This window comes from Tachysurus fulvidraco, chromosome 2 (assembly GCF_022655615.1).
Source record: "Tachysurus fulvidraco isolate hzauxx_2018 chromosome 2, HZAU_PFXX_2.0, whole genome shotgun sequence".
Lineage (NCBI taxonomy): Eukaryota > Metazoa > Chordata > Actinopteri > Siluriformes > Bagridae > Tachysurus > Tachysurus fulvidraco.
Window position 1 is genome coordinate 29,524,332 of NC_062519.1, and position 12,330 is coordinate 29,536,661.

Genomic DNA, 12,330 nt, shown 5'->3' on the forward strand with positions numbered 1-12,330 from the left:
ATTTGTGACACTAACCTTCTGATGGCAGTCTGGGTCTCTGTACTCAGCGTATTCCTGTAATAACACAGTGAACCTAAGGCTGGCTGGAGTGTGTAGGTTTGCCTCTGATCTTTTAAAATGTATCCCTTCCTTTATGAGGCATTCATTGCACAATACACAATATTTACATTAGCTCCAAAAAAAAAAAAAAAAAAGAAATTTTTTTTTTACCAGAACCTGCAGAGGTCCACTTGGATTGGAAGTCCACATTAATTGCCCCAGTATTAGAACTTTAATACCGATAAAAGTAATTATGATTCTGATAACCTTTGCAAAAGCTGCCATCTTTTACCATCATCCCAGTATGGAAGCAAAAATAAATTCCTCGATGGGACAAGTTTCTCAAGTACAATAAAACAGGATGCTCCCATACATCCAAAGCTGCACAATCTGACATAAAAATGACCTGTAATTCTGCAAGAGGTAGCTTTCATTTCATTTCAATATCACTGAATTAAAACTTTCCATGCAAAGTATTTAAGACTGGTTCTTCTGTAACAAAGCTAATATGGGCACTTGGAGAATTACATGAACGATTCCGGTCTTCTTTTTCTCACTGACAGCATCCTAGGTGTAGCCTAGATTCTCCATTTCACTGCGATAGCGCTGCTCGGACACTTTGCTCTTGTGCTGTTTGCTCTCCAGGTGCAATCGGAAGTCAGCCTCGTCGCTAGCACCTGTGTTGCACATGGAGCAATAAAACTGCCCGCTTGGTGTCACACACATGGCCAAGTCACGTGGGATTCTCTGCCTTGGCCGTGGGTTGTAATACGGCCCTGAAACTGACATCCAAAAAAATGTATAAGATAAAGATACTGAGAGAATAAGATATTGTCTGCAGAAAGATATCAGCACACAAGTACACACTTTCACCATCCCCTATACATGTGCTCATTCATGCAGCTAATGGACACATTAAATGTGAGATTGTGGAAAATGTGATCTCTGTGACATGGCATGGTTTCTGATCATAGACAGGCTAGTATCTAGAGTTTACACAGAATGGTGTGAAAAACAAAAAACATCCAAGGACCATGAGTTCTGTTGGTGGGAACATGGTCTATCATTACATCAATATAATAATTGTGTTTTATAGTTCTCTCTAAGCATAAGTATTGTCACTTCTACCCTAACCCCTGTGATCAAGCCAAGGGTGGTACTGGAAAGAAAAAAGAAGACCTTCTGTCACCATATCTACAATATTTTACTCCTTGTAAATGATATGGCCAAAAGTTTCTGGAGCATTAATATTAGATGCTTATATTAGGTAAGGATGCCTGGGTGGGCAAAACAGCATTTTATTAAAAATATAATTATATAATCATACTATATATAATGTGTTTCAGGGTGAAATTTACCCTTGAGGTTTTCCATCGTTAACTTTCTTCCAGTGTTTACCTGCATTGTACACAGTGTCTTTTTTTAAAATGATAAAATGAGAAATGCGAATACAGGATAGATACCTAATAAACTCCCAGAATATTGTAATTGTCGAATAAACCAGCCTTAGACATGTGCATGGCCTTAAAACGAATAAAACCATTGCATAAATTTCTATAAAAATCCCTTGTCTACAAACATATTAAATATATTTAGGGTTTATTAACATACTGCACTGAATGAACGTCTTTGCGGGTGGCTGATCTTTCCATTCTGTTTAAGAAGAGTGAGGTAGGGGTGCACGGAGGGACTGACCCAAGGCACCTCTTTAAAAATAGCTATGCATTGAGTTTGCTGTATTATGAGAAGGGAAATCTTGTAGGGGAAGGGGGACCAGGATGTGCATGCTTGCTAAAACGAGACATTTTGCTCTTTTTGTGGATGCAAATAGTTTAATAATTAAAATGCATAATACATAAATAAACTCAAATACATATCTGTGTGAATCTAGACACTTGTTCGAATGCAGCTAGGGAAGTTATTGTGAAGCTAACATGAACCCAGTTTTGACATTAACAGTCTAGGTCTCTAAACTGCACATTCCTGTTATAACACAGTGAAACCAAGGTTGACGTTAACATGGAGGGTGAACTCCATTCCAGTTCATCCTAAAGGTGATCCTTGAATTCAGGGCTTTGTGCAGCTCTTCATGAAGTTCTTCCACTCCAACCTTGGTGCATGTCTCATGTCTGTATGTAGCTTGTCATGTGTGTCAGTTACAGTGAAGAGCAATCTTATAGCAACAGCATATAAAGACGTCCGACTGTTGGGTAGAACTACATATGGGTATGATGGTGAGGTATCCACATACTTTTAGTCATATACTGTAGTGTATAATTAACAGCAAGTGAAAACTGCTTCTTTAGCATTATTTAACCAGAGCCTTACTAGATAAGCTACAGTAATTAATACCAATGCAGATGACAGGTGTATATACAATGGGGTAAAGGACTAAACAACTCTTAATTTTAGATAGAATTCATGCCTCTGTGTTTTTGGATCAGTATTTTCAAAATATAACTAAACCCAAAGCCATGTACCCTGTGTCATGTGATTTATTTGAGTGCAATGTGGAGTCTGCAAACGTGAGTGTGTGTGTATGAGAGAGGATAGTGTGTTTGGAAGGGTCAGTAAGGGCAAGTGTGTATGATCGAGACCTGCCACCATGCAAGTGACGCTCAAAGGGACAGACTGACGTGAGCTGGCAGATCAGTTTGCAAACACCAAAGGCCTGGCACTGTGTTTAGTGAGAGTAGCCCAGTACCCACAGGACAGCCAGCTATCACTGAAATCTGCAGCCAGCTGCTGAAAAAGATACGGCTGGCAAAACACAGCTCAGAAATTTAGCATTTAACGTCACTGCCTTGAGCACAGGCCAGAAACTAAATCCAATCATGCAGTAGTAGAAGCATGTGACAGTCCCAAATGGACTGCTATCTAAAGCAGCCACGTTATTATAGCTTATTAATATTATATAAATAGTGTATATATATATTCATAACAAATCTAAGATGTGTGTACTATTAGTGAGTTTAGCTGTTGATACATTCATGAAGTGGTACAAAAGATTTCTCAGGAAAACTTGGATGGTAATGGAATTTCAAACATTGTTATGCGTTATATTTTAATATGTAATACCCTTCTGCCCTTGAATATACCTGCCATAGTAGTGTTCATGTGGGTCCTGCGGTTCTTCACTTTGTACTCGTTTCCTTCTTTCCTGGAACGCCTTTGGGTGAGGTCTGCTGAATCCCTGCAAATACAATTATTAATCAAGTGTTAGAGCATAATACTTGAGCTAAAATTATGATGTTTCATGAAGTGAGTTTGCTCTAAGAACCTTGGCAATGCACACCTAAATATACAGTTCTATATTCTGTTTAAAGGAAAATCCATGGCAATGATTCTACGCTCACTGTGCTAATCAAATGCTCAAGCAGAAAAGCAGGACGCAGTGTCCTGTGCTAGTTATCTGACTTATCCCACTCCAGCTACTCACACATTTCAACAAGCTCCCCAGCTATCAGGGCAACAACAGACAGAAGATAAAGGCAAATGGAAAAGAAGCATCTGGTTTGCAAATCTTCTTGTTCGTTAAAAACATTATCTTTCACTTCAGGTTTTTTTTTATTTGTTTTGCGTGTTTTTGTTCAGTAGCATGAGGAGACTCACAAAGAGCTGGCATTGTGCTGGGCCTCGGCAAGCCGTACACGTTTGGCATGGTTCTTGCCCTGGTAATGAGCATGGGCTACAGCGGGGGAGCTGAAGGAGGCATCACACAACTTGCAGTAGTCATTCTCTGTAGCTAGGATGACCCTGCTAGGGCCGATAAAGGACGCCTGCAGTGGGGGAGAAGCAAAGTTAGATTGGCTCTGATTACTATCGCGCTGGTTTCACTGAACAAAGGCTTACAGTGTGACACCACATGATCAATGTGCAATTAAAACTGTGGCTATTTTCCACCTGGGTGTACAGCGTGCAGCATATATATATATATATATATATATAAATATATATATATATATATGTGCGTGTGTTTGTGTGTGTGCGTGTGTGTGTTTGTAATGAATGTATGTAATGATAATGGTAATGGTAAATAACAACCATGAGTTATCATATACTCAGAGTACTGTTGTAGATGAGTGAAAAACAGGTGTTAGTATTGAATCTACAAAGAGAAACAGACATATGTGGCTGAATGTTTACCGGCTTGCCTACTGTTCCAGTCTCCGTAGGTGGAGTAGAGAGGGACTGCTGTGAAACTGGCTCTCCTTCCTCAGGTATTCGTATTGGAGGTGGCTGTTGACTGCCAGCATAAAAATTCCTTAGCTTCTTGCTGTGATTTTTTCCCTGCAACAAAACAAAAGCATCTGTCATGAAGAATGTAGTGCATGTATTATGGATATTGCTATTGGTGTCTTATACCAGAGTGTTCTGACAGTAGTTTCTGATGTAACGCAAATCACAGGTTTTTGTTTTGCAGTGTATTTATACACTTGTTCCTGTCATTTCGATAGAAACAACAAATAAGAGGACTCCAGATAATGAAGTAATAATCTCCATATTGTAAAATCGACAAGCAAAATCTTTTATAGTGAACAGTCTGGGGTCAAGTGATGAGCATACAATTTGAGATAGAAAATGACTATACTGTAATCATGGAACCAGAAAATAAGAAACAAACAAAAAAAACTATAAGGCAGGTAGATTATGACACTATAAGCCATGGTAACAAGTAAAGAAACACTTAAAGTATACTTTGCACTTTGAGTGGAAATAAGAGTCAATATATTGTGTCAGTGTGTAATTGACTCCAGGAGACTGTGATCAGTAATCCAGTGAACATTAAAGTGTGTGATGGGAGCTGGAGTCCATGCTTGTGTTGTTTGTAGGCTGCATAGTGGTATGGGATATGGAATTCAATGCCAAATTCAGCATAACCCTAACAATCCCTTTACTGAACACCATTTGAGGACTGCAAATTAAGAATAAGGGATTTTTTTGTGCGCACTGCTATACATTTCACAATGACTTCAGCCATATCGGTATGTGATTTTTACCTGATAATGTGCCTGAGCTTGCTGGGGAGAGTTAAGTGTGACGTTGCACAGTTTGCAGTAGAGAGGTCTACACAGCTCCTCTAGTGCTACGTTCTGATCGCTGCCAGTTGCCTGGAACTCGGTTGCCTGGAACTCATTCTCAGTTGGTATGGGGCTGGAACCAAGGGGTGCTGTAATGGCAGGGTTTGGAAACAACTGGAGGTGAGGGGAAGGTTTGGCAGAGAGGGGACTGCAAAGGGGGAAAGCAAGAGGCTCTGGTGGCATCAAAACAGGTGCTGGGCCAAGAGTTTGGGCAGGAGATATGGGCTGGAACGGCTCAAGTTGCTGCTGACCCATTAGGTTCAGAGGAGGCTTCAGAACACATTCTGGACCTGAAAGGGAAGATTCAATCAAGATGGTGTCAGTGGTATAAATTGGTTATTCCATCATTCATTCATTAATTCACTACTTTTTCCTGGTAAGATAAGTCTTAAGGTTATCCTGGGATGACTAGGCACAAGGCACAGCATGTGCGCACACACACACACCCACTCATTCACTCATATATGCAACTACGGTTATTTAGGGTTAAAGTCTTTGTTTAAGGACCAGCAGTGTAAGCTTGGTGGTTCTGGGTTGTGAACTCACAACCTTCCAATCATTAGGTTAATGCCTTTCCCACTGAGCTAACAATATAGAACTAGAATATAGATGTGGAATATTGTTCACAATAAATGAAACGACAATAGTTTGTGCAAGTTTCAACTGTTTTTAGAAATATATTTGTAAATCTTCTTTTCATATCGTCTTTCCATAATGTTAATTGAGACTTTGTTCTTATTGTACGGTTTTACACACATAAAGGAAAATGAATACCCATTTGGTCTTGAATTTTTTTTTAAGGTGTTGTCTGGGGGAAAAAAGAACAGTGAACAATAAAACTCCCCCAAATGTCTACTAATTCTAACACAATTAAAAGTGGCATGAACTGCACATATAGTCTTACATTAATGAATTGTTCATCTAGGTCAACTGACTTGATAAGGATGCCATTAACATGCCACGGTAAATGCTAATATTTGCTGTTGTCAACAGACGGATGTCTTGTTAACAATAATAGTATCACTAACTAATTAAACCTGTCTGACTGTGTTTTCAGGTGTGTTATGAAGTTGTAAGACAAGTCTGAAGTCTGTTTTTAGGTGCCTTAATGTGACTTGGACTTGATATGCAAACCCAAGTGCACATGTCTGAGATATACATATACAAAACAATGGATATAAAAAGTCTACATACCCCTGAGAAAATGGCAGCTTTTTGTGAAAAAAATAAAAAAATAAATTAAATCCACCATCAATGTGAATTTACAATTTTTTTGAATTGTGAAAAAATAATCACACATTTAAGAAGAAAATAGAGGGGAAAAAACTGAAAGGAGACAGATGTTAAATAATTAGAAAAATTGATGTTAGCGTCAAACACAGTAAATGCTAGTATCAGGAAAAAGAGAAAATAAAGCACAACAATTGCATCACCAAGATCAGGATGTCAAGTCAAGTCAAGTTTATTTATAACTATATAAATATATAAACTATATATATTTATTTTTTTTAAAACAACAAGTGTTTGTCAAAGTGCTGTACATACAGAAATTACACAAGTACCAAGATCAGGATGTCTCTTCAAAGTGTATAAAAGGACAAGACAAAAACTGGCCAAGACACTTATGGCAACATTAAAGTAGATGCAGGAATATCTGAAAAGTACTGATTACTCTTTATGTTACAGCAATCGCTCATATTCTTCATGTCTTTGCTAAAAGGTAGGGTGGCTAGATGGCCCATTTTCACATAAAGCATCTCCAAGCCATGTGGCAAAATGTAATATTAATGAGAGCAATTCCAAAATGTACAATAATTCCAAAATGGATGTTGGTGTGAAAAGAACACCCATGGTGTAGCATGGTGGTGGCAGCATCAGAAAAAGTGCTTCAACAAAGTATTAGTTCAGGGGTGCACACACTGGACCTTTGTTATTGTTGTTAAGGCTGGGAAAAGTTCTAACATCATTTAATATGTTTCACTTCCAAAAGAATAAGAACCATTTAATTCTTCTTCTTCTTCTTCTTCTTCTTCTTCTCACTCAACTCTCACTCATTCTCTACCGCTTATCCAAACTACCTCGGACCAACCCATCGCAGGGCAAACACACACTCTCATTCCTTCTTCTTATTATTAAAGTATTATTATTATATGAAAGCAGTAAGAACTGTGAATTAAATCTTTGAATGAAACCAAGTAAAAATGAGCCTTGCCCACAAGGGAATACTGAATTGCAATAACCCTGACAATTCAGTGAGCAATAAGTCTTTGATATTCAGCCATAAAGTAACTGTAAATCTATTTTGCTTCTCTCCTTGCAGATATTACCATAGCTATTCATGCTGGCTTCATGCAGTATTTCTGGCTCTGGTTGTAATCCATGTGGTTCCACAAAATATGCAGTCATATGTTTGGCGAGAGTGGGGGTGCTGGGAATAGGGTCAGCTGCTACACTGTTGTTGCCCCATGTATCAACTGTATCAGTTACAATAGAATCCTGACAGCAATGATTGAGTAGACTAAAATAGCAACAGAATGTAAAGCACTATTTTCTTCTAGTCCAATGAACAGCGAGTGTATCCGTGGCAAAAGTGATTGATCTCAGGAGCAAATACTTAAAATTGGAAGGAAAAAGACACTTGACCAGGTCAACTGAACTTGGCATAAGATCCTGAATTAACAAGACATTGGAAGACTATTCATGGTATAGATTTATGTTTTCTGCTAACAGAAACGAAGGGTACTATGCTGTAGTGATTCCTGTTCCTCTATGCTGCAATGTCAGAGGCCAAACATGACATCTCAGTCATCAGGGAATACAAACCCAGAAACAGCCCCAAGGTGGAAATATGTGGCCATGGTCCAAGGTCATATGCTACTTTTTCCAGATTGTAGCAAGCCAAGTTGCAGAAATGCTCTGCAGCTGCAACAACACTAATACGGGAGGTGGTGAAAAATCTTTAATTCAGTGAAAGGCCGTAGCCCTGAGCATCTATAATGCAAGGTGCAATGAGTACATGAGAAGGTAAAGGTAGAAAGCACCTGACACTGGAGCTTGTCTTACAGAACATTTGAAAGATATTTGTTTCCAGTTTGTGTTTCGGACAACAACCAGCAACACAAACAGATCCCATCCATTGAGAAATTTTCCCGTTCATTCAAAAATTCTGCTGTGGCTGTTAGGAACAACGTTCATTAAGACATAGAAAGCGGCATGATCTAGATCTAAATCTATGGGAATAAAAACTGAATGTATTATCTTACTCTTACTCTAGAAATGATCTCAGCAGAAGAATATGAAATGTGTAACTTTGTTGTGAGCTTAACTTTGATCCTGAAGCAAAATCTATAGATTTGGAAATCACTTTGGGAATATCCATCCCAATTGAATATTTGCGATAACACTCTTGATCGTGTTATTAGGCTATGATCGTGATGTAAATATGAACACTATCCTGTTTATTTTTTGTGACGATCACGATATTCATCCTGATCTGCTAGCATTGATAGGTGTGGTGAAAAATTACACGGTGTGATTATACCTGAGGTCAACGTAGCGTGTTTAGTTCTGCGTGTTTAGATGATCTGTATTAAAGACACACAATATCTGGTGTTTGCTTTATTCAAGGACACGTGCAGTACAAATAGTCCAAACATGAGAAGGAGAATTATGCATCATGTTATTCCTGCAGGTATAGTCTATGTGATGAGAAACATCAGACCACTGCAATTACAGATCCTGTAGGGGATAATAATGGAAGTCATTTTCCCCTAACACGACATGTTAAATGAGAGCAGTTTCAAAAAGAAACTTCTGAGAAAATCTGGCATTTTCAATGCTGCACCTTAAATGATGCAGTGCATCATGGATGTGAGTGCAGCAGCGCATTAGTCACCCTGAAACGAAGGAGCACTATATACTAATGTACCTTGTATCCGGGCGAAATACCCGCTGCTGTTTCCGTAAGCTACATGCTGGAGGTTATATATATCGCAGTAGTCCACATTCTCATATAACGCATTTTCTTTCCTTCCGTTCATCGCCATCTTCGTCGCATCCTTCAAAGCTCGCTGCCGAACTTCTTCCAGCCACCTGGGCCTCGAGTCTTTAGGAAAGGGTGAAATTACGATAGAACTGAAATGGAAGGAAGAGTACTAGAAAACATTGCTGATCCGATTGCACTTCATTTATACCGTATTACGTTATCTTGAAAAGCGAACTTTAAAATGTGTCCAAAAGCACAACGCTTTGTTTGGAATTCGGCGTAAAGTTCATCGCGACCCTCCCCGTGTTTGGAATGGTACAGTCCATTTCCTATGGAGAAAAGGAGTCAAAAATGTGATTAAGAATTGTTATTAATTCAGTATAAAAAGACTATTATCACGAGTGACCTAAACAAATTTAGACGGAAAGTTAGACATTATTATTCCTATTATTATTATTTTTGTATTATTATTATGATTATGATTATAAGTAGTAGTATTATTAGTGGTAGCATTATAAGTTTTTGTCATTGTTATTGTTGTTGTTATTGTTATTGGTATTAATTTTTATTATTTATGATTTTTTTATTTTTATGAGTATTATGATGATTATTATTACGTATTATTATTATTATTATTATTATTATTATTATTATTATTATTATTATTGTTATTATTATTGTTGTTGTTATTATATGGATAAAAGCAATCTAAGCAATTTATTTCTGCTTGAATATAAGTTTTCTTTTTTTTATTAAAAGTAACAAAAAAATTTATATCAGATCCAGAGTTTGGTTTTCAGTCATAATGTCAGACTATGAATTATGTTAAAGCTCCATTAAAAGGAATCTGGATGCATGATGCATTTTGAGTGTATAACAGTTCCACTACATGTTTGTTACTGTCATTGTTGTAGATGAAGTTGTAGATAAGAAAACTTGTATTTATGTATACTGCTATAAACATTGGATACATACATAGTGTATATTTGTGTCGCATTACGTTGTTGTGGTCGTGTTATCTTTCCCCAGCAGAGTTCACTGGAGTTTCCTAAGAAATCCAAACATTCACGCGAAGCCTCAGTCGCGTCACACAAACAGCACATCTCTTCGCTCCGGTTAGCGTCTCCATCAAGCGACCTGCTACGCTGCTCCTCATCGTTTATTCATATGAAGTAACCTCTACGTGATCTCCATGACAGCGTTTTTCTTCATTCCTGGATTAAACGACCATGTAGCTGAGACCATGTACTTTGTTCGTGTACAGTAATGCGCGGTTTGTGTTCTAAGAAGACAAACGAGATTAGCTGTCTGTCGTTGCTATGGAGAGCCTGCGCCTATCGGGCCGGGCCGGGTAGGCCCAAGGAGCGACCGCGTGTCGGAGTTGCGTCGAAAGCCGGAGGAGGGAACACGAGAGCGGATTACTCAACAGAAAGGGTGCCTCATCTCTTTCATAGTCACTAGCTCACAACTCTTGAACCAGGAGTGTTCATTTATCTTTTATTTTAGTGTTTATTTTATTTAGCGCCAGGGCTTAAGCAACGAGCAGAGTTTTAGACCATTGAACATTTCTCAGTTCCGAAATTGTTCACGAAGTTATTAGAATCGGGAACCTTTGACTAACTAGCTGGTTAGCTTGGTGGCTATTTGGTGCCTCTGCTAAGCCAACGGGCTGCATTATGCTCGCTACCGCAGCTATCGACAGCATATATCATATATGACAGTCATAATGACGTTGAAAAACTAACAATACAAAAATTACAATTCGGTTCACTGTATAATCTAATCAGTGTCTATACATATGTCAAGCTTTGGTTAATTTCAACCGTATTTACTATTTCGCTTGGACACTCCCATTCTAATGAGCGTGCTAGCTTTCTTCGCTAAGGTTCGGGTTAGCTATTTAGCCAGATAACCTAGCTCTTTACGGCTGATTTGCATATGATCAATCAACATGATGTATAGAGAGTCCTGCAGGGACGAATACAACGATACTTGATAAAACATAATGGATTTAGTGCCTTTCCTTATTTATCTTGACGCCGAATATTGTTTAGCCAGCCGGTTCTCTTAGCTAATTTTGTTTAGCTAGCTGGCAAGATAGACCTCAGCGACAGGAGTAGGACTAGTAAAAGAAATGATATTATAAAAGGTTATTAAAGTCTTTTAATAGCTGAGAGGCTTAAAACTTGAGCGGCCAGTGAACTAATCCCATTAATGTATAATTTTCATAAATATTGAACATAAGTCGTCGACTCGCGAGAACAGAGAGCGATTATTGTTTTGGCTTTTTGTCGATGAAGGTTGTTTTCTTTCACTCTATGGTACTATCTTTGTTTTTAGTAGTAGTTTTAAATTAGACCACAACGTGAGAAAAACTTCTGTCTGGCGTTTATTTAAAGGCTGTGTGTTTATTGCGAAGATATTTGTTTCCCCTGTTACAGAATACTGCACTTGCACCAGAGGAGTAAATTATTAGGAGACCAACTCCCCTGATGTTCCCAGCATGATGATAGCTGTTTTCAGGTTACCCTGAAACTGCTCTATGGTAAGGATCATTTGCTGTCATTGTATTGTACTTTTAGCTACATTACACAGAACATAATACGCACTGGTTCCCTGTGTTGCTCATCTGGCATAAGATTATAGTGCTCCCTGGACATGCTCACAGTTTCCACATATCCTCATGCTTAAATTAGCTGTAAAAAAGTTCCAAACATTTTGGTTGGCTTGAATGTAGTGTAGAGTAATACTGAGTGATGTACTATACTATTCTAAGCATAGTAAACAGTGGTTTATCACACAAGGCGAATGCACTTGTTTCTGCCAGACTAATTGGCTGATGTCATTACAAGGGGAAAACAAGTCTCCATTTATTTTGTGTGTGTGAGAAATGCAAAATATTCTTATTATTCTTATTCAAATATACCTCACGCTGAAGGGGAATATCTTCCGTATCACTGAAATGTTACATTTCTTTAATTGCAGAGTGAGTCAGATAGTACCTTCTTCCTGTAAGCTGTTGGATGACACATTTTGTTATTGAGACAGATCTCTGTGAGGTATCCACAAAGACTATGACTAGGAAGTGATGACTCAGTTCTAAGTGGTGGAGGCTTTTGCTGTTTCTCAATCTATGGCTGTTCTGCTCTGTTTCCTTTCATAAATAGTAAGTTGCGTTATCATAAGTTCTCAGCATAGCTTTGGATGTCTGACAGTACCTGATGG

The 12,330-nt window shown here is 38.3% G+C and overlaps 2 protein-coding genes across 6 annotated transcripts in view; one reads left to right on the forward strand and one right to left on the reverse strand.

Moving 5' to 3' along the window:
* zmat3 (zinc finger, matrin-type 3) lies at positions 1–10,231 on the reverse strand. Of its 3 annotated transcripts, none has more exons than XM_047807618.1 (7): positions 10,106–10,231; positions 9,049–9,434; positions 5,040–5,410; positions 4,186–4,329; positions 3,652–3,818; positions 3,138–3,232; positions 1–821 (listed from the first exon to the last, which is right to left on the reverse strand). In XM_047807618.1, exons 2-7 carry the CDS (start codon positions 9,164–9,166, stop codon positions 607–609), a joined length of 1,110 nt encoding a protein of 369 aa, XP_047663574.1. In that variant the 5' UTR covers positions 9,167–9,434; positions 10,106–10,231; the 3' UTR covers positions 1–606. The 3 variants fall into 3 exon arrangements, with proteins under 3 accessions (XP_047663574.1, XP_027025574.2, XP_047663576.1); XM_027169773.2 differs by having other exon boundaries at positions 10,081–10,216; XM_047807620.1 differs by lacking the exon at positions 10,106–10,231 and adding an exon at positions 6,315–6,331 and having other exon boundaries at positions 9,049–9,171.
* The window catches only part of pik3ca (phosphatidylinositol-4,5-bisphosphate 3-kinase, catalytic subunit alpha), a 19,355-nt gene continuing 17,186 nt past the window's right edge, over positions 10,162–12,330 (forward strand). The window contains exons 1-3 of one of the 3 annotated variants that reach the window (XM_047807608.1): positions 10,163–10,539; positions 11,547–11,650; positions 12,091–12,271. The gene's annotated coding sequence lies outside the window, so the exon portion shown is untranslated. Of the gene's footprint in view, positions 10,540–11,546; positions 11,651–12,090; positions 12,272–12,330 lie in introns of all 3 variants that reach the window. The other 2 variants (XM_047807594.1, XM_047807601.1) reach the window with 2 other exon arrangements.